Source organism: Staurois parvus, unplaced genomic scaffold (genome assembly GCF_062004578.1).
Source record: "Staurois parvus isolate SC_StPar_1 unplaced genomic scaffold, SC_StPar_1.0 ptg000132l, whole genome shotgun sequence".
In the NCBI taxonomy this organism is placed as follows: domain Eukaryota; kingdom Metazoa; phylum Chordata; class Amphibia; order Anura; family Ranidae; genus Staurois; species Staurois parvus.
Window position 1 is genome coordinate 3,007,515 of NW_028317928.1, and position 24,295 is coordinate 3,031,809.

The following is a 24,295-nucleotide window of genomic DNA, read 5'->3' on the forward strand; positions in this document are numbered from 1 at the left end:
CCTTCTTTCGAGTGGCAGATGTGCGCCCTCTAGTGGTGACTAGGAAAAGGCCGGTCGCTGGAAATTACTATGGCAACGAAGAAGCCGTGGAACGCACAGAGCGGAAGTCCAGGGAGTGTTTCCGGTGCAGAAGGAGCATAGTGAGGAGAGGCAGATGGTTTGTTGTTGGTTTCCTAGCTTCCTGTGGCCTGTGCTACAATAAGTCTCCATGTACACTGGGCTTTTTAACCCCTCGCCCTCCAGAGGTTTCCCCCTCCATCGTGACCAGGCCATTTTTTGTGTTACTGCGCTGCGTTACTTTGACAATTGCGCGGTCATGCAACGCTGCTCTCAAATTAAATTTACCTTTTTTCCCACAAATGGAGCTTTTGGTGGTGTTTGATCACCTGTGCAGTTTTTATTTTTTGTGCTATAAACAAAAAAAACCAGGTTTGAGAAAAAAACTATTTTTGACTTTTTGTTATTAACCACTTCCAGACCGGACACTTTTACCCCCTTCCTGACCAGGGCAATTTTCAGCTTTTAGCGCTATCACACTTTGAATGACAATTGCGCGGTCATGCAACACTGTACCCAAATGAATTTTTTACCATTTTTTTTAGACAGATAAAGCTTTATTTTGGTGGTATTTATTCACCACTGGGATTTGTATTTTTTTTGCTATGTAAATGAAATGTCCAAAAATTTTTTAAAAAAGTGTTTTTTTTATAAAATTTTGCAAATAAATAATATTTCATCATAAATCTTAGCCAAAATGTATTCCGTTATTTTTTTAGTAAAAAAAAAAAATCCAAATTAGTTTATAAGCAAAAATTATAATTTTTAAACATTTTTTTTTACATTTTTATTTTATTTTTTTATATTATTATTTTTTATTTTTATTTTTTTTTTTACATACTGTCACCCTAGCAGTACAGTGTCACAATGGTGACACTGTACTACTTGTGGGGGGGTGATAAAGATTTTTTTTTTTTTTTTTTTACACTGATTGCTTTTACACCCATATAGGATGTAAAAGCAATCATTTCTCTTTCTCTCTGTGTGCATTCCTGCACTCATTGAGAAATACAGAGTGAGCTGTGATTGGTCAAAGCTTGTCACATGGTACAAGGCTTTTGTGAATAGCCTTGTACCATGTGACCTCTGTGATCATTCACAGATTTCACACATAGTAAGCAATGATGTCAGAAGTGACATCTTGCTTACTACTTTGCATGTGATCACTGATTCGCCAATCAGTGATCACATGATCGGGACCTCGTACAGAGGTCCTGTCCGACGATCGGTGTTTCACTGTGTCCGGAGGACACAGCGGGCACCGGATCGCGGTGCTGCGCGCTCCCAGGGAGCGCGCACAAGCAGGGTGCGGGGAGGCCGTTTATAGACAGCCACCCGACCCTGCAGTGCCACCGTCCGGCCGTTTATATACAACGGCCGGTCGGGAAGTGGTTAACCGCTTCAGTACTGGGCAATTTTACCCCTTTCCTGCCCAGGCCAATTTGCAGGTTTCAGCACTCTCACACTTTGAATGACAATTGCGCGGTCATGCAACACTGTACCCAAACTAAAATTTTATAATTTCGTTCACATAACTAGAGCTTTCCTTTGGTGGTATTTAATGACCGCTGGGGTTTTTATTTTTTGCTAAATTAACAAGAGACAACATTTTGAAAGTTTTTCTTTGTTTCTGTTATAAAAGTTTGAAAATAAATAATTGTTCTTCATAAATTTTGGCCGAGATGTATTCTGCTACATTTCTTTGGTGAAAATAACCCAAATCAGTATTTATTTAGTCTGTAGGAAAGTTATAGAGTTCACAAACTATGGTATAGATCTGAAAATTGATCAATCCTGAAGTACTGACAGCCAATCTAATTTCTTGAGGTCTAAAAATATCAGGACAGTACAGATATCCCTTGAAATGTCAGGACAGTACAGATATCCCCCAAATGTCAAAACAGTACAGATATCCCCCAAATGTCAGGACAGTACAGATATCCCCCAAATGTCAGGATAGTATAGATATCCCCCAAATGTCTGAACAGTACAGATATCCTCCAAATGTCAGGACAGGACAGATACCCCCCAAATGTCAGGACAGGACAGATACCCCCCAAATGTCAGGACAGGACAGATATCCCCCAAATGTCAGGACAGGACAGATATCCCCCAAATGTCAGGACAGTACAGATATCCCCCAAATGTCAGGACGGTACAGATATCCCCCAAATGTCAGAACAGGTCAGATATCCCCCCAAATTACCCCTTTTTGCAAAGTAGACAGTCCGACGTATTTCATAAGAGGCATAGCAAGTTTTTTTAAGTTGTAATTTGTCATAATTTTTTAGAAAATGAAGAAATTAAAAAAAATATTTTCACAAATTTTTTTTTACATACTCTCACCAGTGCAGTACAGCGCCATCATATAACTGGTGTGGCGGTGATCAGGGACACTGACTGGTGACAGTACGGAAAAAAAAAACATAATTTTTTTTTTCAATTTTGTTTTTTATTTTTTATTACATTTGTTTCTCTTTTTTTAAGATTTGTTTTTCATATTTCACTATGACCAAAGTAGTATAATGTTACCATAGTAACATTGTACTACTTTGGGGAAGTGACCAGTAATTTTTTTTACACAATTTGATTGATTATAGCAAAGTATTTGCTATAAGCAGGCATTTAACTGAATGACATCGATTCATTCAGGTTTTTTCAGTTGTGATTAGCTGTGATTGACCATGGCTAATCACATGACACAGATGGACTGTGATTGGTCCAGCCTGTGTATGTGATCGCTGTGACCATTCACAGCTAGACACACTTGTATACAATGTTTGGCATTAACCACTTGCCTACAGGGCACCCCCTTCCTGCCCAGGCTAATTTCCAGCTTTCAGCACTGTCACACTTTGAGTGACAATTGCGTGGTCATGCAACACTATACCCATATGAAATTTTTATCATTTTTTTGTGACAGATAGAGCTTTATTGTGGTGGTATTTAATCACTTCTAGGTTTTTTATTTTTTCTTAGACAAACTAAAAACCACTTAAAAGTTTGAAAAAAAAAATGTAAATTTTGTAAAAAAAGTGATTTTTCTCCTTCACTGATGTGCGCTAATGAGGCTGCAGTGATGGGCACTGATAGGCTGCACTGATGGACACTGATAGGTGGCACTGATAGGCATTGACAGGCATCACTGATGGGCACTGAAAGGCAGCACTGATATATGGCACTGATAGGCGGCACAGACTGGCACTGACGGGCACTGACGGGCACTGATTGGCATTGATAGGTGGCACTGATGGATGACACTGAAAGGCAGCTCAGATGGGCACTGATATGTGGCATTTATGTGCACTGGTAGGCACTGATATGTGGCACTGATGGGCACTGGCAGGTGGCATGGATGAGCACTGACAGTTGGCACTGATGGACACTGACAGGTGGCACTTCTGGGGCCACACTGATCATCAGAGCACACTGATCATCAGTGCCCTGATGATCAGTGTACATGTCCCCTCCGCAGAATGCCGATTACTGTATTAATGCTCTCCTCTCCTCTCAAGCTGTCAGCGTGACAGCTCGTGTGGAGAGAAATGCTGATAACCGGCATTTCTCTGTTTACATGTGATCAGCTGTGATTGGACACAGCTGATCACATGACAGAGCCGACGTCTTCGGCTCTTTCCGTGGATCGGTGATCCGCTGTGTCCGAGGGACACTGCCGATCGCCACGCTGCACGCTCCCTGAGCCTCGCATGCATGGTGAGAATGAGAGGACGTCATATGACATCCTCCCAGAATGAGAGAACCACCTTGTGCCCATCATTGGACTATATGGTGGGCGGGAGGTGGTTAAAGGAAGCCATCCATTGTATACAACTGTCATGTGACCTGCTGTGATTGGTTACAGCAGGTCACATGGTACTGGCAACGGGACTGGTACACAGATCTGTCATCGGCCGTGTCCGAGGTACACAGCCGGTGACAGATCTCGCCACAGCGTGGCCCTTCGGGCATGCGCAATGCACGTTCCAGGAAGGACGCCATATGGCGTCCTTCTGGAGGGACGACAACTGGTTAAACAAGTCCAGTAAAAAATTTTAAAAATTTAATTTCATCATAAATTTTGGCCAAAATGTATTCTGCTCCGTGTCTTTGCTAAAAAAAAATCCCAATACGTGTAAATTAATTGGTTTACATGAAAGTTATAGCGTTTACAAATGGCGGTACTTTTTTTAATTTTTCTTTTTTTTTAAGCGTTTTTGCATTAGCGTTTACCCATGCTTTTCCACGTGTTTAGTTTTTAGTGTTTTTTATACAAATAAAAAAAATATTTTTGCTCAAAAAAAGCCCAAACGCACTGGTTTGCTGAGTTTTACCACATTTTTCAGCGTTAGAGGGTTTTTACAGCTAAAAAACTCCTCTAGAAACCCACTAGTCCTGCTTTTTTTTTTTTTACAGCCAAAAAATGCTGATTAACTGCTTTCCCGCCTCCCTATAGTAGAAGTAGGGCTACAGGGTGGCAGGGCTGTGCAAAATCATGTATATATACGTGATTTGTATTTACGGGTAGGGGGCGCTCACACCGCATTACTCTCGCTGCCATTGGTGGCTAGGGATATCAATCACCGGGTCGCAGCCTGGGATTCCCCATTGGCACTTCGCGATCGCCATGTAGAACTGACAGGGGAGAGACCTGTGTGTAAACAATACAGGTTTCTCTTGCCAGCAAGGACATGCTGCTGTGTATTTCTCTGCAGAAAAACACAAACAGCACACAGTTGACCCTTTGATTACCCCAGATGTTAACCCCTTCCTGCCCAGTGCCATTAGTACAGTGTCAGTGCTCTTTATTAGCACTGATCACTGTATTGGTGTCACTGGGGATGTCAGTGACAGTCAGTCCCCCGTCCCCCCCCAGTGTCAGAATGTCCACCGCAGTCCCGCTATAAGTCACTGATTGCCGCCATTACTAGTATAAAAAAATAAAAATTCTGGTATATATACCGCCATTTGTAGGCTATAACTTTCACGCAAACCAATTAATTTACACGCATTGGGATTTTTTTTAGCAAAGACATGAAGCAGAATACATTTTGGTCTAAATTTATGAAGAAATTAGATTTTGTAGATTTTTTCACTGAATGTTTTATAGCAAAAAGTCAAAAATATTGTTTTTTTTTTAATTGTGTTTTTTTGTTTATTGCGCAAAAAATAAAAATGCACAGGTGATCAAATACCACCAAAAGAAAGCTCTATTTGTGGGGAAAAAAGAACATAAATTTCATGTGGGTGCAGCGTTGCATGACCGCGCAATTGTCAGTTTAAGTAACGCAGCGCCGTATCACAAAAAATGGCCTGGTCAGGAAGGGGGGGGGGGGGAAATCCTCTGCAGGGCAAGTGGTCAAAGCCTATGTGTGTATGGACACATAGGATAACATGCTGGGGGGGGTTTAGTGGCTGTAGAAAAAAAATGCCAAAAGCAGCCGCTGTAAAAACATCCCGTGTGCGTGAGGACAAATAATTAAAAGTCAGTACAAAACTGTTGTTATTATTTTCTGCAGAGCTGCTTAGAGTAGCCAATCATCTCATCCTTCTGTCCAAATGTCCTCTGTGTCAGGGCTGGAGAAATGTGTGGAAAAAAATGAAAGGTGTCTACTAATGTTAGTTGTCAGTGTAGTGCCATGTTACATTGTTGATCTTTGATATGTTACCTTTGGAGGTCAGTGGGGGAAAAGCCAGTTATTTTGATGGCTATTGGAGTAAGAGCCCCCTTACTTTGGTAGTCACTGGGGAAGAGCCCCATTTGGTGATCATTGAATGAGGATGGTAATTGAGGGATAAGCCCTTACTTTGGTGGTCACTGGGGGACAAGCCCCCTTACCTTCGTGGCCACTGGGGGAAGAATCCCCCTAGTGTTATGGTCTTTGGATGAAAAGCCCCCTTACTGTGATTGTCAGTCGGGGAAGAGCTCCCTTTGGTGGTCATTGAGGAACAAGCCCCCTTACTTTGGTGATCTTTGGGTGAAGAGCCTCCTTACTTTGGTTGTAATTGAAGGAAGAGCCCCCTTACTTTGGTGGTCATTAGGGGACAAGCCTCCTTACTTTGGTGGTCATTGGGCGAAGAACTCCCTTACTTTTGTGGTCATTTGGGGAAGAGTCCCCTTAGTTTTCTGGTCTTTTGAGAAGAGCCCCCTACTTTGATTGTCATTGGGGGAAGAGCTCCCTTATTTTTGTGGTCATTGGGGGGTAAAACCCTCTTACTTTGGTGGTCATTAGGGGACAAGCCTGCTTACTTTGGTGGTCATTGGGCGAAGAACTCCCTTACTTTTGTGGTCATTTGGGGAAGAGTCCCCTTAGTTTTCTGGTCTTTTGAGAAGAGCCCCCTACTTTGATTGTCATTGGGGGAAGAGCTCCCTTATTTTTGTGTTCATTGGGGGGTAAAACCCCCTTACTTTGGTGGTCATTGGAGGCAAAGCTCCCTTTGATGGTCATTGGAGGAAAAGCTCCCTTATTTTAATGGTCATTGGAGGAACAGCCCCCTTACTTTGATGGTCATTGGAGGAAATACCCCCCTACTTTGATGGTCATTGGAGGAAAACCCCCCTTACTTTGATGTCATTGGAAGAAGAGCCCCCTTACTTTGATGATCATTGAGGGAGGGCCCTCTTACTTTGATGGTCATTGAGGGAGGGCCCTCTTACTTTAATGGTCATTGAGGGAGGGCCCCCTTACTTTGATGGTCATTGAGGGAGGGCCCCCTTACTCTGATGGTCATTGGAGGAAGAGCCTCCTTACTCTGATGGTCATTGGAGGAAGAGCCCCCTTACTTTGATGGTTACTGGGGGAAGAGCCTGCTTACTTGTGTGGTCAGTGGGGGAAAAGCCCCTTACAAGAGGGATCAATGGGGGAAGAATGAGTCTTACATTGTTAATTGAGAAGAATGGAATTTTTCCAGATAGCTGAAAGAGACTATTGATGGTTACTTATCTGAGAGTCAATAATTGCTCAAGGAACTCCTAGCAGGCTCTGGAGGAACCCTGGTTGAGAAAGACTGACTTAGTGGCTTCAAGTTATTGCATTGAATAAGGATTGTACATACCCTTTAACATTCCATCTGTGTTTGAGCCCAAATTATTTGCCTGTACATGATTTTGTTGGTGGCCACACTGAAGTTGGAGTGTCCATACTGGACAAACAGATGTTGGCGTGTCCTTACTAGACGAACTGAGGTTGGAATATCCATTCTGACAAACTGAGGCTGAAATGTCCATACTGGATGAACTGAGGCTGGAGTGTCAATACTGGACAAACTGAGGTTGGCATGTGTAAGGGAATTTCAGTACGGCGACTGGCGCATAGAAATGCACATGCGCGCAACATCACACATAGAAATGAGCATGGGCGCATTGCTAATAAAAATGAGCATAGGCTCGCGTATGCGCACAAGAATGCGCGCACACGGGTGCACGCACGTGCCACAGTTTCTGGCACCAGACGGACTATTTAAAGGAGGCTCTTACTCTCTGTCAATGCTGACTGGTCTTCAGCTAATTCCCTGTGTCCTGCTGTATCCTGTGTGTATCCGTTACTGACCCGGCTTCCTATTGATCTGCTCTTGGATTTTGTTTATGCTTCTACTCATCGGTTTCTGATCCTGGCTTCCTCCTGACCTCATCCCTGTCTGATGTTCCAGTACCTCATCTCCTGCTCGTTGCTGACCCTGGCTATTACTCTGACTACTCTTCCGGCTCCAGTTTGGCTCTACAGTCCTGCTGAGTGCTTGCCTTGGCTATCCATTATATCAGCTCCGGTTGTCATGGTGTGTTCCAGCCTCACACTTATCAGAAGATCTGGCAAGCCACGTACCCAGATCTTGCAGTTCCAGTGGAGTGCTTCCTTAACCTCAGCTGGCTGTTCCCAGCATCTCCTCTGTTCCTGACTGGATGCCCTGCTTGATTTACACCACCAGCTGCAAGTTCTACAATCAATATCCGCAGGCACTCGTGTTTCTCCTGTACCTTGTCACCATCTGTTCCACCTTCAGTGGGGCCTTTGGAGATAAAAGAGAGGCTGGCCTCGTCAATTCAGACTTCTATCAGGTACGTGACAGCATGTGCATGCTGGATGCACTGAGATTGGTGTGTCCATGCTGGATGCACTGAGGTTGAGTGTCCATGCTGGATGCATTGAAGTTGGAGTGTCCATACTGGATGCACTGAGGCTGGAGTGTCCATGCTGGATGCATTAAGGTTGCCATATCCATGCTGGATGCATTGAGGTTGCCGTGTCCATGCTGGATGCATTGAGGTTGCAATGTCCATGCTGGATGCACTGAGGCTGGAGTGTCCATGCTGAACGCACTGAGGTTGGCGTGTCCATTTTGGATGCACTGAGGTTGGCGTATCCATTCCATGCCGGATGCACTGAGGTTGGCGTGTCCATGCCGGATGCATTAAGGTTGGTGTGTCCATGGACGAGGTTGGAGTGGCCATAATGGAAGCTCCACCCTCAGTGCACTCTCTCCTGGTCACTATGCCCATGTGTTATGTCTGCTATACTATTATTATTATTATACAGGACTTATATAGAGCCAACAGTTTGCTCAGCGCTTTACATTATGGAGGGAGACAGTACAGTAACAATACAGTTCAATACAAGAGGGATTAGAGGGCCCTGCTCCTTGGAGCTTACAATCTAGGAGGGAGGGAATAGTGGTACAAGAGGTAATTAGCTGTGGGGGATGGAGTGGTAGGAAGAGTAGAGGATTCCAGTATTAGCTGGGGTCGGGGTAGGCTTTCCTAAAGAGATAGGTTATCAGAGTGCGCCTAAAAGTGAGCAGAGTAGGCGATAGCCTGATAGATTGGGGTAGGGAGTTCCAGAGGATGGGTGAAGCCCTTGAGAAATCCTGGAGACGGGCATGGTAGGAGGAGACAAGGGAGCTAGAGAGTAGGAGGTCTTGCAAGGAGCGGAGAGTACGGTTTGGGTGGTATTTAGAGACAAGGTCGGTGATGTAATTAGGGGCAGTGTTATGAACGGCTCTATACGTCAGTGTTAGCGATTTGAATTTTATCCGTTGGGCAATTGGAAGCCAGTGGAGGGATTGGCAGAGTATGAATATATATATATTACAATCTAGGTTCCATGATTTTTCAGGCTTATATATTCAATCTGTTTTTCCAGACATTACTGTAACAAGATTGTCTTCTGTTTCTCAAAAGAACTGATCTTTCCTGTTGGTGTGTTCATTAGTATTCTAAAGACAAACGATACGCATTATATTAGGGATTACCTCCTCTTCTTCAGGGAGCAGCTGAATAGGTTAATAGGTCATGATATTTCAGGGGGATATGACTTTGGTATGCTTAGTTTGTTGACTGTTTGTCCAAATGTCCATGTGTGATGAAAGACTTACCAACATACACTTGCTACGGATGTCATGACTCTGAATAGCGACAAGAGAAGGTAAATAATATTGGATAGTCATCACATCAAAGGGGGCTTTGAGTTACATCCAATCATGATAAAGATCTGATTTTACGGTTTACCAATCAGAGGTTTTTCAATGTTAGCAAATAGAATAAACTAGGATAAGAATGAGAAAGAGAGAAACAACTGGGGGTGCTCCATATCACCAAGGAACGTTTGTGCCAGAGGAGACTTGACAAGATCCAAGAAGGAACTGCACCTTGGGATGACACTAAATCTGCACTATGGTAACACCCAGTTTCCTGAGATAGCTTGAGTTAGAACCCGGAGTCCTGTTATGAAAATTATGAACTATAACCCAAGTCAACCCCATGGCGCCGGCGCCTCCCGGCCTTTAAGGGTTTCAGAACCCGGGAGGCGGGGTTTTAGGGTCATGTGACCGCCGTGATTCGCCATCACATGATCGGGAAAGGTCCCGAACGAAAGAGGAGATCGGGACCTTTCCGTGAGTACCGGACATGTGTGCTGGGAGCGGGCAGGGTGCATGCTCTCAGCACGTTTTTCTTAACCTCTTCACTCCTCCCGGTGTCTGGGCCTAGACGCCGAGTGGCCGCACATTTGCATATGCAACAAAGGACATATGTGCCGAGAGCACTCGCCCTGCGCGCTCCCAGCACACATGTCCGGTACTCACGGAAAGGTCCCAATCTCCTCTTTCGATCGGGACCTTTCCCGATCATGTGACCGCCGTGACGCTGCATCACGGCAGTCACATGTCCCTAAACCCCGCCCCACCTCCCGGCATCTGGAACCTCTAAAGGGCTGGGAGGCGCCGGCGTGAAGGGGTTAATGTGTGGCCGGCCTTTGCGTGCGGCCGGCGTGAAGAGGTTAAGTAACTTTTTAGTGTATCCTTATCTCATACAGACTATTGTCAATGGGCATTAGCCAGAAAGGTCAAACAGCGTGTGCATTGGTGTTTATGGATATTTGTAGTTCTCTGCATGTCTTGTATTGTTGTATTACAATTGTAAGTAGTTTGTATGTACAGTATTTGTGTTTAGTAAAGCTCATTAACCACTTCAAGTCTGGACACTTTCACCCCCTTCCTGTCCAGGCCAATTTTCAGCTTTCAGCGCTATCACACTTTGGATGACAATTGCGCGGTCATGCAACAATGTAAATTTTTTTAGCATTTTTTTGAGACCGATAAAACTTTAATTTGGTGGTATTTATTCACTTTTATTTTTTTCCTATATAAATGAAAAAGTCCAAACATTTTGAAAAAAAAAAAGTTTTTCTTATAAAATTTTGCAAATAATCTTTCTTCATAAATCTTGGCCAAAATGTATTCAGCTAACTTTTTAGTAAAAAAAAACAAACCCCAAATTATATAAAAGTGGTGCAGCGCTAACAGGTCAATCATATAAATCTGATAAATAAATACATATATCCAAGTAAAAGTTCATAAATTGGGGGAGTTTTTAATTTCCAGACACCCTGCCATAGGACAAGATCCATCCTAATATCCAGAGAGGGAACCTCTTATCCAGGGAGCAGCACCCGCTTAACCCCTTAAGGGGAACTCTGGTTGATGTGGATCACCATTGAAAGCCCCAGTATCCTTTCATGACCATCCACCCCTTAGAGGGCAGTTACCGTATTACCTGGCTTGCCCTGATGACTTCTGGAGTTATATTTACAGGTGCATTTTATTTGCGAGTCCGGTGAGTGCGTATTTTTTTTGCACGTCCGGTGAGTGCACATTTCTTATACAACTACTGCACAGACACCGGTTTACCAAGAAAGCAGGCACCTAAAGAGCACTAGAGTCACTTTCGAACTGTTTACCAATTTATGAACTTTTACTTGGATATATTTATTTATCAGATTTATATGATTGAGCTTTTATCGCTGCACCATTTTATATTGTTTCTATCAAGGTTTATTTTGATTACCTTTGTGCATAGCTGCTTTTGCAACTTTTTAGTGCGCTCACATCCCCTACCTATTTTAATAACTCAAATTAGTTTATAACCAAAAATTATAATTTTTCAAAAGTTTTTACATTTTTAATTTTTTTTATATTATTATTTTTTTAACCTACTGTCACCCTAACAGTAGTCTTTTTTTACACTGACAGCTTTTACACCCATAAAGGCTGTAAAAGCAATCATTTCTCCTTCTCTCTGGCTGCATTCTTGCAGCCATTGAGAAATACTGTGAGAGCTTCCATATAGATGCTCAAAGGCCCTGGGCCTCATACTTACTTATGCCGCATATATGGTACCGTTTGCTGTATCCTACTGTATGTACTACTTATTTGTAACCTAATAAAAAGTTTGAACAAGAGAAATACTGTGAGAGCTGTGATTGGTCACAGCTTGTCACATGGTACAAAGCTGTTGTGAATAGCCCTGTACCATGTGACCTCTGTGATCATTCAGATTTTGTACATAGTAAGAAATGATTTCAGAAAGTGACAACTTGCTTACTACTATTCATGTGATCACTGATTGGCCAATCAGTGATCACATGACTCGGGACCTCACTCAGAGGCCCCGTACAGTGCTCTCAGGAAGCGCGCACAGGCAGTGAATGCGGGGGCTGTTTATAAACGGCGACCCGCTCCTGCATTGCTCCCATCTGGCCGTTTATGTACATGGGCTGGACGGGAAGTTGTTAAAGTGTATTTTTTTTCCCCAAAAAAAAATTGCGTTAAAAATATATATATTTTTTAAAAACTGTCCATTTTGGTTTTGGTTTTCAGCCAAGTGCATCCTGAATTTTCGGTTTCGGTACCAGAATTTTCATTTTTGGCGCACCACTAGTAATAGATGTGATGGGATTCAAGAAATTTCAAGCCAGCGAGGTTCTCCAATATACTGTCAGTAAGAAAATAAAGTAAACACACACAGATGTAAGATAATAATGATCTTTATTGAATTTTAATGCAATGGCAATGGAAGCGTAGCTGGTTCAGCATCGACTCAATCTAATCAGTGACACCTTCAACCTTTGGCGTTCCAGCCCAGCTAAGTTGCCAATAACACACGTCTTCTCCTGATAGGTAAGATCTCAGACAAAACTTTTTTTTCTGAACTCCTAACAGGACTACGACATCTCTCCCGCATGTACACGTTGATGTCTGATCAGAGATCTTTTCCAGGTAAAAGAAATCCCACATTCCGAACATGAATATGGCTTCTCTCCGGTGTGAGTTCTCAGGTGTGAAGTTAGATTTTGTGTGGTGGAAAAACATCTCCCACACACCGTGCAGGCAAACGGCTTCTCTCCGGTGTGACATCTCTGGTGTCTAATGAGATCGCTTTTTTGAGAAAAACATTTACTGCATTCCCGGCAGGAAAACGGCTTTTCTCCCGTGTGACATCTCCGGTGCTTAGTAAGCCGGCCTTGGTGCGGAAAACTCTTCCCACATTCGGGGCAAGAAAACGGCTTTATTCCTTGTTGTAAAATCCGATTCTCCCTCTCCGGTAAGGACGCCCCGCTTTCGGAAATGGGAAATTGCTTTTCATCAATGTGAGTCTGCACGTGATAGCGAAGATGAGTGCTGATGGAAAAGCATTTCCCGCATTCGGCACATGAATAGGGCCCCTCGCCCCTGTGTGCGCGTTGATGCGAGATCAGAGCTCCCTTACAGGCAAAACATTTTCCGCACTCGGAACATGAAAATGGCTTCACGCCAGAGTGAATTCTCTGGTGTATCACGGCATCTGATTTCTGTCTAAAGCATTTCCCGCAATCGGGACATGAAAATGGCTTCTCTCCAGAGTGGGTTCGCTCGTGTCTAATAAGAGTGGTCAACAGGGCGAAACATTTCCCGCACTGTGAACATGAATATGGCTTCTCTCCCGTGTGAACTCTTCTGTGCGTCATAAGAGAATATTTCCGAGTAAAACCTTTCCCGCACTCGGAACATGAAAGCGGCTTCATTCCGTCGTGACTTTTCTGATGTTCGATGAGAACCTTTTTAGAAGAAAAGCACTGACCACACTCCGAACAAGAGTGGGCTTCCTTTGCTACGTGAGACCTCTGGTGTGAAGCAAGGTGAGCTTTCTGATTGAAACTTTTGCCGCATTCAGCACAAGAAAACTTTTCCCCCTCTGTAGCAGCTGCTTGATGGGTGGTGGGAGGTGAAGAAACAGAAATACGACCCTTCCGTTTGGTGGGTCTAGACGATCGTTTTGCTCTCTGAGGTCTTGAGCGACGATCTGGGGTGCTGGGGTTCTCTTCTGAAGAATCGGATGAGCTATCGTCTTCCGTTTTACCGTAATTTGAGATTACAGTAACCCTTCCCATGTTATACCTTCGGAGTTGTCCATCTGCGTAAAATATGAAGTGAAAAAACATTTCTGTAATTAACGACTTGACCTCCGGAGAGATTTTACCCCCACCAAGACCAGGCCATTTTATTTTGTTATTCAGCACTGCGCTACTTTAACTGGCAGTTGCTCAGTCATGCAGCATTGTACCAAAATGAAATGTATAACATATTTTTTTACACAAACAGAGCTTTCTTTTGGTGGTATTTGATCACCGCTGGGTTTTTTATTTTTTATTCTATAAATTATTATTATTATTATAGAGGATTTATATAGCGCCAACAGTTTTCTCAGAGCTTTACATACAGGGAGACAATACAGCAACAATACAGTTCAATACAAGAGGGTTAGGAGGGCCCTGATCCTTGGAGCTTACAATCTAAGGGAGGGCTGGTGGTACAAAAGGTAAAAACTGTGGGGGATGGACTGGTAGGAGGAGTAGAAGATTCCATTATTAGCTGAGGGCAGGATAGGCTTCCCAGAAGAGAGAGGTTTTCAGAGATCGCCTAAATGTGAGCAGAGTAGGCGATAGTCTGACAAATTGGGGTAGAGAGTTCCAGAGGATGGGGGAGGCTCTGGAGAAGTCCTGGAGAGGAGCATGAGAGGAGGAGACAAAAGAGCTAGAGAGAAGGAGGTCGTGCGAGGAGCAGAGAGGATGGTTTGGTTTGATATTTGGAGACAAGCTTGGTGATGTCATTGGGGGCGGAGTTATAAATGGCTTTATATGTTATTGGTAATGTTTTGAATTTTATCCGTTGGGCAATGGGAAGCCAGTGGAGGGATTGGCAAAGAGGGGTTGAGGACGCTGAGTGGAGACCAGTGGAGGGATTGCCAGACAGGGGTGGAGGACACGAAGTGGAGGCCAGTGGAGGGATTGGCAGAGATGGATGGAGGACGCTGAGTGGAGACCAGTGGAGGGATTGCCAGACAGGGGTGGAGGACACTGAGTGGAGGCCAGTGGAGGGATTGGCAGAAAGGGGTGGCAGATACAGAACGGTTAGTAAGGTGGATGAGTCTGGCAGCAGCATTCATGATAGACTGAAGAGGGGATAGCCTGCGATGAGGTCTGCCAATGAGGAGGGAGTTACAATAGTCAAAGCGAGATATAACAAGGGAGTGAATAAGTTGCTTAGTAGTTTCTGAGGTTAAGAATAAAAAAAAGACCAAACATTTTGGAATATTTTCTACTTTCTGCTATAAAATATATCCAATAAAAAAAATAAAAAAATCACATTTCTTCATAAATTTAGGCCAAAATATATCCTGCTACATTTCAATGGTTAAAAAATCCCAATAAGTGTATATTAATTGATTTGTGTGAAAGTTATAGCGTATACAACTATGATATATATACTGGAATTTACATTGCTAAGACACTATACTGAAACTGGTGGTGATCAGCGACTTATAGTAGGACTGTGATAGTGTGGCGGGCAATCTGGCACTAACTGACGCTGGCTGGGAGGGATACTGACATTGATGTCACTAGTGAGATTAATACAGTGATCAGTGCTGATACAGTACACTGTCACTGTACTAATAACACTGGCTGGAAATGTGTTAACATCAAGGACAATCAAGGAGTTAACTGTGTGCCTAACAAGTGTAATATCCTATATGGAAGAAAAATATATTTTAAAAATATTCTTACCAAATATATTGACATATATTTGAAATACTAAAATTGTGGCCATATTCAATATATTTCAAAATATATTTTTATATACAGGTGAAACTCGAAAAATTAGAATATCGTGCAAAAGTTCATTTATTTCAGTAATGCAACTTAAAAGGTGAAACTAATATATGAGATAGACTCATTACATGCAAAGCAAGATAGTTCAAGCCGTGATTTGTCATAATTGTGATTATGGCTTACAGCTCTTGAAAACCCCAAATCCACAATCTCAGAAAATGAGAATATTGTGAAAAGGTGCAATATTCTAGGCTCAAAGTGTCCCACTCTAATCAGATAATTAAGCCATAACACCTGCAAAGGGTTCCTGAGCCTTTAAATGGTCTCTCAGTCTGGTTCAGTAGGAATCACAATCATGGGAAAGACTGCTGACCTGACAGTTGTGCAGAAAACCATCATTGACACCCTCCATAAGAAGGGAAAGCCTCAAAAGGTAATTGCAAAAGAAGTTGGATGTTCCCAAAGTGCTGCATCAAAGCACATTAATAGAAAGTTATGTGGAAGGGAAAACTGTGGAAGAAAAAGGTGCACAAGCAGCAGGGATGACCGTAGCCTGGAAAGGATTGTCAGGAAAAGGCCATTCAAAAGTGTTGGGGACTTTCACAAGGAGTGGACTGAGGCTGGAGTCAGTGCATCAAGAGCCACCACACACAGACGGATCCTGGACATGGGCTTCAAATGTTGTATTCCTCTTGTCAAGCCACTCCTGAACAACAAACAATGTCTGAAGCGTCTTACCTGGGCTAAAGAAAAACAGTCCTGGTCTGTTGCTCAGTGGTCCAAAGTCCTCTCTTCTGATGAGAGCAACTTTTGTATCTCATTTGGAAACCAAGGACCCAGAGTATGGAGGAAGAATGGAGAGGCACACACTGCAAGATGCTTGAAGTCCAGTGTGAAGTTTCCACAGTCTGTGTTGATTTGGGGAGCCATGTCATCTGCTGGTGTTGGTCCACTGTGCTTCATTAAGTCCAGGGTCAATGCAGCCATCTACCAGGAGATTTTGGAGCACTTCATGCTTCCTTCCACAGACGAGCTTTATGGGGATGCCGACTTCATTTTCCAGCAGGACTTGGCACCTGCCCACACTGCCAAAAGCACCAAAACCTGGTTCAATGACCGTGGGATTACTGTGCTTGATTGGCCAGCAAACTCGCCTGACCTGAACCCCATAGAGAATCTATAGAGCATTGCCAAGAGAAAGATGAGAGACATGAGACCAAACAATGCAGAAGAGCTGAAGGCCGCTATTGAAGCATCCTGGTCTTCCATAACACCTCAGCAGTGCCACAGACTGATAGCTTCCATGCCACACCGCATTGAGGCAGTAATTGCTGCAAAAGGGGCCCAAACCAAGTACTGAGTACATATGCTTGCTTATACTTTTCAGAGGTCCGATATTGTTCTATGTACAATCCTTGTTTTATTGATTGCATGTAATATTCTAATTTTCTGAGATTATGGATTTGGGGTTTTCATGAGCTGTAAGCCATAATCACCACAATTATGACAAATCACGGCTTGAACTATCTTGCTTTGCATGTAATGAGTCTATCTCATATATTAGTTTCACCTTTTAAGTTGCATTACTGAAATAAATGAACTTTTGCACGAAATTCAAATTTTTCGAGTTTCACCTGTATACCAGGCCAATTTTGCATTACTGCGCTGCGTTACTTTAACTGAAAATTGTGTGGTCATGCAACACTGCACCCAATGAAATTTAAGTCCTTTTTTTCCCCAAATTGTGATTTCTTTTGGTGGTATTTTATCGCCTGTGGTTGTTTTTTTTTTTGCGCTATAAGCAAAAAAAATGACAAATTTGAGAAAAAAAACAGTATTTTTGACTTTTTTCTATTAAACGTGTCCAGTAAAAAAAATTAAAAAATCAAATTTCGTCATAAATTTAGGCCAAAATGTATTCTGCTCCGTGTCATTACAAAATAAAATCCCAATACGTGTAAATTAATTGGTTTACGTGAAAGTTATAGCGTTTACAAATGGCGGTATAGATACTGGGATTTTTTTTTTTCTCCTACTAGTAATGGCGGTGATCTGTGACTTTTAGCAAGACTGCGGCGGGCATTCTGACTTTGGGGGGGAACTGACTGCCACTGACATCCCCAGTGACACCAATACAGTGATCAGTGCTAAAAAAAACAGCACCAACACTGTACTAATGGCACTGGGCAGGAAGGGGCTAATGTGAGGGTCTATCAAAGGGTTACCTGTGTGTAGGAAGTGTTTTAATAGGGGGCGGGGGGGGGGGTGCTTCACTGTAAGCACACTGATCGGAATGGCTGTGCTGTGTGCCCGAGCTGACAGGGAGGAAGACTGTTTGTAAACAAAACAGTCTTCCTCCCTGTTGGTGATTGTCGGTAATCCCCTGCCAGGACCCAGTGATTGACATCTGCGGCCGTGGGTGGGGCGCGTGCCCCCTACCTGGAAATGCAAAATCACGTATATATGGGGATGGCTGTGCTGTGCAGTGTGCCCAAGCTGACAGGGAGGAAGACTGTCTGTAAACAAAACAGTCGTCCTCCCTGTCAGTGATTGTCAGTAAACGCAGGGCACAGGCGGGTAATCACCAGCCGGGACCTGGTGATTGACATCCATGGGCGCGAATGGCAGCGCAGGTAGGGCACGTGCCCCTTACCCAGAAATGCAAAGTCACGTATGTATACGAGATTGTGCGCATCCGTGCCGCCCTGTAGTAGTATATCTGCTAAACGGCGGCGGGTAAGCGGTTAATATCATCCCAATAAAATTTTCACATACAATACCATACTCTAATTCTGTTTTTAGTGTTTATTACTCACCTGTGCTTATTTCTATAGGAATTTCCTCCTCTTTAATCCTCACATGTTCTTCTTCCTCCTCCTCAGCTTTGGCAGCTCCCCGGGTGGTTCTGGTGTCTGTGAATAAAGATGAGAGTAAAGCCCCCTGTACTGAGATGTATGAAAGAGCCCAGAGAGTGTGTGTGGGGGGAGACTGGTCACGTCTCAATGACATGATGTGAGGAGAAGAGCCGGAGTCTAATAGAGGCTGATGGCTCCTGACCCCCCACTGGGCACATACTGCCCCCCCCCCCCCCATTACTGTCTACTGACAGAGGAGGGGGGAGAAGAAGAGATTGTTGTAGTCACTGAACAAGGAGGATCTGGGACTCTTCTCTGGATTTAGTGTTTATTCCTCACCTGTGCTGATCTCTGGAGGCATCTCCTCCTTACATGGCTCATACCTGGTGTCTACTAGAGGCTGATGGCCCCTGACTCCCCCACTGGGCACATACTGTCCCCCCATTACTGTCTACTGACAGAGGAGGGGGGAGAAGAAGAGATTGTTGTAGTGACTGAACAAGGAGGATCTGGGACTCTTCTCTGGATTTAGTGTTTATTCCTCACCTGGGCTGATCTCTGGAGGGATTTCGTCCTCTCTACATGGCTCATCACCCCATACATACTCTTCTTCGTCTTCTTCTTCTTCTTTTACTTCAACTTTAACAACAATCAGGCCTTCACCCTGGATAAGGCACCAAACAAACTTTTTTTTACATGTAACTAATTTATTAAAAAAAAAAAAAATACCAGTAAGATCCTCAGTTCCATCTACCTGATCATCCTGAGGGATCTCCTGATCTTCCTGTGTGGAGTCCTGGGAATACAGAGGACGGGGACATCTCTTTGGGGTATTTGTGTTACCGGATCCATCTGTGGGAAACACAAACATTAACTTGATACATTCGGAGAGAATTTACTACAACTTTGGAGCAGCCATGCATAGTAACCAATCAGTTTCTAGGTTCAGTTTGTTCAATTGAGCTTTGAAAATGCAAGCTAGAAGTTGATCGATCTGTAGGAAACACACACACTGACTGGATACATTGTTTCTATGTCTTTATATCAGAGGATGTGTGTATCTAGGTGGATCCTCAATACAAGAAATGAAAGTCTCCTCTTACCCGGAGATGAGAGGGGTGGTCGGTTTTCCATCATGACGTCCTTGAGCTGATCCTTGTGCCCTTCTCATTACATGCTCTCCCGTTTATTTGTACCTTACTGTGATTTGTAAACTTTGTTCTGCCAAAAATAAAACATTGATCATGAAATGCACAACTGTTCCTGTTCTGATCACATGTAACTGCTGGAACTAGGCATACTATGATTTTATGATTTATCTGATGTTGAACTGTGAAGATCTGCCCAAGTTTTCATTTAAAGATTCCTCTGATCTGCAAGGTGTCATTTGGATCGAGTCGCTGTCTGCAAATGCTGTTGAGATTGTAAGTTACAGCTATCTCAGCAGAACTGGATCAGTTCTAGAGATCACACTTCCAATGCTTAGATTGAGGAAGAAGAACAGTAATGTTTTATTGTTTATCTGTATGCGTCTTTAGTTCCTGTTCTGATCACATGTAACTGCTGGAGCTAGGCATACTATGATTTTCTGATCTGATGTTCAACTGTGAGGATCTGCACAAGTTTTCATTTAAAGCTCCCTCTGATCTGCAAGGTATCATTTGGATCAAGACACTGTCTGCAAATGCTGCTGAGATTGTAAGTTATAGCTATGTCACCAGAACTGGATCAGTTCTAGAGATCAGACTTGCACATGCTTAGACTTAGGAAGAACAGTAATGTTTTATTATTTATCTGTAAACCTGAATAAACTTTCCCTTTAATAAAAGTTTTTTGTGATAATAAATGAAATACAGCCTTTTAGGTCACCACCTTTTAACACAAGAAGAAGTGATCAGGACAGATGGACTGCAGTAACACATACCGGCCCCAGCAAAGAGTGCCTGTGGGTTTATAAAAATATGAGCAACTTATTCAAATTGTGTGGATCAATATTTCAATTAATAGAACATGGACACTTGGAGTATTTTTTTTTAAAGGTGCTGGTCTTTCACTCCTGTAGCTACACCTACTTCAGAGGAACATATCTGCCCCCTATGTGTAGAGAAAGGGACTGATGGTAGGACTGAAGAGGAGAGCGAGAATGACAAAGAACACACAAACCTGGAAAAAAAGGATACAATTTTCTGAGGGCCAAAGGTCCTCTCTCCAACATAATGACATGCCCTGACAAACCTACACCCTCTGTCTCTGTGCCAAAAAAAAAAGCAACAAGCACACGTGTAGCATAAGTGCCGGTGAAAAATAAATAAATGGTGCCAAGTGCAGGCTTTTTGGCCAGTATAAAAATGCTTCAGGACTAGCAACAAAACCTGCCCAATAGGTGTGCGCAAGAAAGTGAGTGACGTGACTAAGTGCCACTGACTCAGTGGGGTCCCAAACCCATAGTGTTTTTCTGGTATCTTTGGGACGCCACCCCCCAGGGGGCACATCCAGAGGCTCCTTGCTCCTCCCATCCCCTGGCCAGACAGATGCAGTCCCATTCTGAGCAGAAAGGCATTAGCAGTTAGGGAAACTCCTGCTTACAAACGGCAACAAATCTGGGAGAGTCCTGCCTACAATCAGGAACCAACCTGGGAGAGTCCTGCCTATAACTGGGGACCATCCTGGGTAGAGTCCTGACTACAATCAGGGACCAACCTGGGAGAGTCCTGCCTACAACCGGGGACCAACCTGGTTCAGTCCTGCCTACAATCAGGGACCAACCTGGGGAAAGTCCTGCCTGCAAGTGCGGACCAACCTGGGAGAGTCCTGCCTACAATCGGGGACCAACCGGTGTGAGAGTCCTGCCTACAAATGGGGATCAACCTGGGAGAGTCCTGCCTATAATCGGGGACCAACCTGGGGAGAGTCCTGCCTACAATCGGGGACCAACCTTGGGAAAGTCCTGCCTACAATCGGGGACCAACCTGGGGAAAGTCCTGCCTACAATCGGGGACCAACCTGGGGAAAGTCCTGCCTACAAGTGGGGACCCACCTGGGAGACCAACCTGGGAAGAGTCCTGCCTACAATCAAGGACCAACCTGGGGAAAGTCCTTCCTACAAGTGGGAACCCACCTGGGAGAGTCCTGCCTACAACCGGGCACCAACCTGGGAAGAGTCCTGCCTACAACCGGGCACCAACCTGGGAACAGTCCTGCCTACAATCGGGGACCAATCTGGGAAGACTCCTGCCTGAAACCGGGGACCAACCTGGGGAGAGTCCTGCTTACAACCGGGGACCAACCTGGGGAGAGTCCTGCCTACAACCGGGGACCAACCTGGGGAAAGTCCTGTCTACAATCAGGACCAACCTGGGGAAAGTCCTGCCTACAATCAGGACCAACCTGGGGAAAGTCCTGCCTACAATCAGGGACCAACCTGGGAAGAGTCCTGCCTACAATCAAGGACCAACCTGGGAAGAGTCCTGCCTACAATCAAGGACCAACCTGGGGAAAGTCCTGCCTACAGTTGGGACCCACCTGTGGAAAGTCCTGCCTACAAGTGGGTACCCACCTGGGAGAGTCCTGCCTACAATCGGGGACCAACCCGGGAGAGTCCTGCCTACAATCAGGGACCAACCTGGGAGAGTCCTGCCTACAACCGGGGACCAAACTTGGGAAAGTCCTGCCTACAAATGGGGACCAACCTGGGAGACTGCTGCCTACAAGTGGGGACCAACCTGGGGCGAGTCCTGCCTACAACCGGGGACCAACCTGGGAGAGTCCTGCCTACAACCGGGGACTAACCTGGGGAGAGTCCTGCCTACAACCGTGGACTAACCTCGGAGAGTCCTGCCTACAACCGGGGACTAACCTGGGGAGAGTCCTGTTCACAATCAGGGACTAACCTGGGGAGAGTCCTGCCTACAACCGGGGACCAACCTGGGGAGAGTCTTGCCTACAATCGGGGACCAACCTGAGGAAAGTCCTGCCTACAAGCGGGGACCAACCTGGGGAAAGTCTTTCCTACAAGCGGGGACAAGTGGTTTATGGGCCACTTCCTTATCGCCACCAAAACTGAATATTGGGAAGCATTGGAACAGCAATACAACAAAACCCGAATTCCTGGCTCCCTGTCCTACATCGATGATGACTAAACAAGCCGAAAATGTATGAAATATGGAATAAATAAATCCATCATTTTAGGCAGTATCTTCCCCACTACATTCAGTGTGGATACCCGGTACTTCCAGGTATGGAGCAGCATGTGATCCGTCCATCTGACAATGCTAGACCAATCAGGGCTGTCAGGCAGGAAGTTCATAGCACTGTGTAGTCCAAACTGTGGTATTTCTAGCTGCTGAATGGAGGAGGGGGGAAGGGAAAGCAAACAAAAGGTAAGTATATGTGTGCATGGAGGTCTGCATAGAAATATCATAGACTTTTCTATCTCGACACATGCAAAAGCATATATATTCCTCTACAATAGGTGTAGTTCTACAACACCCTGACCTGGACTACACATCAGAGGAGTTGCAGGAAGATGAGGACGTGTGGAGGTGACATGATCCCCCCATCCAGTCCACACACAGTGCTGGGACCCCCTTCTCTCATAATTATAAGATTATTATTATTACCTCCTCCTCCTCACTGGGCTCACACTCACAGCCTCTCCATGAAGATTCTTGTAGAAAAAAAATTAATCCTGTTTTCCGGGCTACAACAAAATGGCCGCCGCTCCGCCTGCACGGAGGACACGTCCTCCTGTGGGCTAGCAGCCGCGCGCCCTCTAGTGGCCACTCGGCTTAATCCTTGTTACTATGTCGGCTTTGAGAAGATAGGCCAGTCAGTGCCATGGGAACCCGGAAGTGGCAAGGCGACCGTGGAACGCACGGACCGGAAATGAGGGCAGAATTTCTAGTGCTAGGAGGAACATGTTGATATGTTTGGTGTTGATGGCTCAATATGCTGCTGAGGTTCATTTATTATCATTTTTAATGACGCTCAGAGCAGGCAGAGTGTAGGCATCGTTGTCATGGTGCAGATCAGATGAGAGGTAATGTCTGGTTGTCATGGCAACACCTCCCGTCACATCCTTCTGTCCAGATGTCCTCTGTGTTATGGAAGGAGGCAAGTATGGGAAGAAAATTCCAGTTGAAAGCTGAGATCCAGTACAAATGCTCCCTTGCTGTGTATATACACCGATCAGCCATAACATGGTGACCATCCACCATAACCTATCAAGGCATGGACTTCACTACGCCTCTGAAGGTATGCTGTGGTATCCGGCACCAATCCGTCAGTAGTAGGTCCTTCAAATCCTGTAAATTGTGAGGTGGGACCTCCATGGATCGGACTTGTTTATCCAGCAAATCCCACAGATGCTTGATTGGATTGAGATCGGGAGGCCAAATCAACTCCTCATACTCATTGTGTTACTCAAACGTTCTTGAATCCATCAGACCTTCTTCCATTACTCCGTGGTCCGGTTCTGATGCTTACATGCTCTTTGTAGGCTCTTTTGGCTTTGGTCAGCCTGGGCACCCTGACTGGTCTATGTCTATACAGCTCCATATACAACAAATTGTGATGTTTTGTGTGTTCTGACACCTTTTTATCAGAACCAACATTAACTTTTCCAGAAATATGATCTCCAGTAGCTCTTCCATTGGATCAGACTACACAGGCCAACCTTCAATCCCTATGTGCACCAGTTAGCCTTGGCTGCCTACGAAAATTTGATCTCCAGTAGCTCTTCCATTGGAACAGACTGCACAGGCCAGCCTTCAATCCCTATGTGCACCAGTGAGCCTTGGACTAGACAGGCCAGCCTACTATCTGTATGTGCATCAATGAGCCTTGGCTGCCCACGAAAATTTGATCTCCAGTAGCTCTTCCATTGGAACAGACTACACAGGCCAGCCTTCGATCCCTATGTGCATCAGCGAGCCTTGGCTGCCCACGACTCTGTTGCTGGTTCATCGG

General features: G+C 44.6%; 1 protein-coding gene across 1 annotated transcript in view; it reads right to left on the bottom strand.

Annotated features, from left to right (window-relative positions):
• Window positions 1–23,086, bottom strand: part of LOC149466164 (uncharacterized) — a 41,490-nt gene extending 18,404 nt beyond the window's left edge. Inside the window, 6 exon segments of the mRNA XM_089672708.1 lie at window positions 12,553–13,777; window positions 18,290–18,385; window positions 18,875–18,992; window positions 19,083–19,180; window positions 19,432–19,549; window positions 22,948–23,086. Coding sequence (XP_089528834.1) covers window positions 12,553–13,777; window positions 18,290–18,385; window positions 18,875–18,992; window positions 19,083–19,180; window positions 19,432–19,465 — 1,571 coding nt within the window. The 5' untranslated portion in view covers window positions 19,466–19,549; window positions 22,948–23,086.
• Between the last annotated feature and the right edge of the window lie 1,209 nt (window positions 23,087–24,295).